General features: G+C 52.0%; 1 protein-coding gene across 1 annotated transcript in view; it reads left to right on the top strand.

The window, feature by feature from the left end:
* The window catches only part of SLC45A1 (solute carrier family 45, member 1), a 34,119-nt gene that overhangs the window by 4,491 nt on the left and 25,839 nt on the right, over positions 1-3,789 (top strand). The window contains exons 2-4 of the mRNA XM_011938301.1: positions 1,673-2,093; positions 2,661-2,753; positions 3,190-3,414. Coding sequence (XP_011793691.1) covers positions 1,697-2,093; positions 2,661-2,753; positions 3,190-3,414 — 715 coding nt within the window. The 5' untranslated portion in view covers positions 1,673-1,696. The remainder of the gene's footprint in view (positions 1-1,672; positions 2,094-2,660; positions 2,754-3,189; positions 3,415-3,789) is intronic.

The raw sequence follows: 3,789 nt of genomic DNA, 5'->3' as shown, positions 1-3,789 counted from the left end.
TGGATGGATGGATGGATGGGTGGATGGATGGGTGGATGGATGGATGAGTGGGTGAGTGGATGGATGCATGGATAGGTGGGTGGGTAGATGGATGGATGGATGAGTCATTGGATTAACACAGTGTTCTTTATCCTGCTGGGATGTCTCTAGATCCAATCATTTTCACCATTGGTGTCTTCCAAAGAGAAGAAACACAATCTCTGAGTGGGTAGGGTGGTGGAAGAGTTTTAGATACAAATCCAGAGTGAGGAATTTCAGAGTGATTCATAAATAATTTATTGTCTAGTGATAGTGTGATGGAAGGCTGTATGGTAAGTTAATGTCAGAAAAAGAAGAGCCTTACTTTTGAAGCTTAAAACTAATTTTGAGAGAAAGCCTGTGATATTTATCTTGGCCAATGACAAGGGCCATGATCAGAAATCAATGTTGGGAAAGTTGTCCCAGTTTGGGGGCCTATGTCTCAGGAAGGACTTCAAAGAGAATTTAGTCTGTTGCTTTTTTGTGGAGCAGGTGGGGTGGGCTGTGTCTGAGAGAATCCTGGGACCCCCCCCACCCTGCTCTGTTTTGTTGGTGTTTGTCTCTTCCCCGCTAATCTGAGCAGCTTTCCTCTCCTTGTGCTTATAAAAGTGTACATTGGCTAAAACACACAAGCTAGCATATTAGATCCATTCTGTTAATATTAATAATCTAGATTACTTTCAAATCAGTGAAAAACAGTTTGACGCTTTGGAACCAGTGCCTAAGTGGTGCAGGTTGCAAACCCCAGCTGGGCAGAGGACAGGGGAGGATGGGAGTGGAGGGGTGTCTATCTGGGAAGGCCTTGAACTTGCTCACTCCTTACCTAGGTCATGGGCATTGTGAAAATGCTTAAAAAGTAAGTTGAAGCTGGGGGGGTGGGGATCTGTTTCTCAGCTCCCCCTGGTTCTGTCCCTCTGCATTCGCGTGTTGTCTGTGACTGCAGGATTCCAGAGTTTGGCTTATTTCTTTAAAGAAAGCATTTTCGAATACTGTCAAAGCCTCGGTTCTCCCCACTGGACTAAAATTCACTTGTCAGTGGGTGCTAAAGGAAAGGGGCTCATGTTAAGCTCATTCAACTGCCTTTAGGGAGGGTCCCCTGGCCTACTGCGAAGGAGGGAACACAAGCGTTAGGGAGTGGAGGGGACTGGCTGTGACTCTATCTGGGGAGAGAGGAGCTGTCCCTGCACCGCGAGGAAGCACTCAGGGTACCTGGGGGTGGTTCCTAACCATGCCCGGTCTCTCTTCCTCTCTGGTGCCCTGGGACCTTCAGGGAAGGGCAAAATTAGCCCTGGAAATGGGCCGCAGGTCCTAAAATAGCCTGGTGTCCTTGGAGGCCTGAGAGAAGCTGAGAGGCTCTCACTTCCTCAGGACAGTCCCGACCGAGCCTCTGTTTGGAAGATGGTCCCTTTGAGTTTGAGGTGGGGACCTGCAGGATAGGGGTCCTCTCTCTGAGTAGGGAAGGCACTGGGCTTCGGCCTCCTGGGGCAGAGGAGCTGCAGATGGGAAAGTGAGGCCCAAAGCATCAACTGTGAGCAGTGGGCTCTGCTGTTGGGGGACGGTGTTTGACTCTAAATTCTGCAGTGTGAACTCAAATGTCGGGGGAGGACTACCCAGGCAAAAGTAACTGTGGTCCCCCCACGGGCTTTCCTCACAGGGACGCCCACCAGCCCTCGCCACGATGATCCCCGCAGCCAGCAGCACCCCTCCGGGAGACGCCTTCTTCCCCAGTGTGGCCCCACAGGACTTCTGGAGGTCCCAGGTCACGGGCTACTCGGGGTCCGTGACACGACACCTCAGTCACCGGGCCAACAACTTCAAACGACACCCCAAGAGGAGGAAGTGCATTCGTCCCTCCCCACCCCCGCCCCCCAACACCCCGTGCCCGCTTGAGCTGGTGGACTTCGGGGACCTGCACCCCCAGAGGTCCTTCCGGGAGCTGCTTTTCAACGGCTGCATCCTCTTTGGCATCGAGTTCAGCTACGCCATGGAGACGGCGTACGTGACCCCGGTGCTCCTGCAGATGGGCCTGCCTGACCAGCTCTACAGCCTGGTGTGGTTCATCAGCCCCATCCTCGGTGAGCCCCAGCTCCTCCCCGATGGTGGAGGGCCTCTGGAAGCTTCCAGAAGCCTCATTGCAGCAGCTTGAGGGTCCTTAGGGGAGAAGGGAGGATCAAGAGTTAAGTTCCCCTCATTAGTCTGGGACTGTGGGGAACACAGGTACTGCCGGTCATATCCCAGATTTTAAGTTCCTTATCAAAACCAGACAATAGAACAGGGATTTAGCAGCCCCCAAGGGCTGACACCATCTCATGCCAGGCTCTCCTTGTCAGAGGCTCCAAGTCATAGCACTTGGTGTCAGGTGGGCCTGGAAGGTCCTGAAATTTCTTGGATTCCCAAGGAAAGTCATGGCTGTTTAGGGCCTTAGGGTACAAAGTGGAGGATTTAAGGAGATGCCGAGTAATCCCAAGAGTTAGCTTTGGTTTCCAAGTTCAGGGTTTTGTCACTGACTCTGTTTCATCATCTTATTCTTTTGATGCACTGGGGGTGTTTGAGAGCAGCCACTTCAGGAATGTGGAGGCTGATTCGATGTCCCCATGTGCCGTGGGGAACCCGGCAATGACCGCTGGCCTGCTCTGTTTCAGGATTCCTACTGCAGCCTCTGTTGGGTGCTTGGAGTGACCGGTGTACCTCAAGGTTTGGAAGGAGACGCCCTTTCATTCTTGTCCTGGCTATAGGTCTGTTGTTTTGGCATGGAAATAAAATGGAGAGGAAAAAAAAAAAAAAGGCCCCAACTGCCTCCTTTTAGGAAAATTTAAAAGAACGTTGACCATAGTAGATAGTAGTTACCCAGATAGCTCTGGACCCGCCCTGGTGTGAGGCAGGGAGTGCCCGGTAACCTGACCTGAGTTAACTGTGAGAATAGATCCTTTGATCATTTTTAAAAACGAGTTGATAAAGTTCATCTCATTTCTTCTCTGCTTAATGAAATAAAAACCCCCATCCAAGTGCAAAATATATAGTGAGTTTGCAGGCGACTTTTCCACCGGGCTATGCTTGAGGTTTACGTTTTTAAAATTCTTGGGTCCTAAAGATTCTAGACATAAGTCGTGAGCTGCGGAGGATAGAGCTGGTCTGCATTTTCTTGGGGTGACTTTGTTTCTCTGTGTCCAGGGGCACTTCTGGGCCTCTCACTCTTGCTGAATGGCCGGGACATTGGCATCGCCCTGGCTGACGTGACTGGCAACCACAAGTGGGGCCTGCTGCTGACCGTGTGTGGGGTGGTGCTGATGGACTTTAGTGCCGACTCAGCAGACAACCCCAGCCACGCCTACATGATGGACGTGTGCAGCCCCGCGGACCAGGACCGAGGGCTGAACATCCACGCCCTCCTGGCAGGTGAGTCTCCCGCAGCAGGGCCGAGGCTGGGTCTGCAGGGCTGCAGGCTTCAGACGTGTGGCTTTTGAGGCCCTTCCTCACTCCGTGATTTAACAAAGAAGCTGGTAGAATTCCAATATATAGAGAAACACTGAAGTGATTGAAAATACATATCTCGGCCGGGTGCGGTGGCTCACGCCTGTAATCTCAGCACTTTGGGAGGCCAAGACGGGCGGATCATGACATCAGGAGTTTGAGACCAGCCTGGCCAATATGGTGAAACCCTGTCACCCTGAAGTGATTGAAAATACATATCTCGGCCGGGTGCGGTGGCTCACGCCTGTAATCTCAGCACTTTGGGAGGCCAAGACGGGCGGATCATGACGTCAGGAGATC

The sequence above is a fragment of the Colobus angolensis genome, unplaced genomic scaffold (assembly GCF_000951035.1).
Source record: "Colobus angolensis palliatus isolate OR3802 unplaced genomic scaffold, Cang.pa_1.0 Scaffold170, whole genome shotgun sequence".
Taxonomy (NCBI): Eukaryota; Metazoa; Chordata; class Mammalia; order Primates; family Cercopithecidae; genus Colobus; species Colobus angolensis.
Note: the sequence above shows the minus strand (reverse complement) of the source record. Positions and strands in the feature narration are given on the sequence as shown.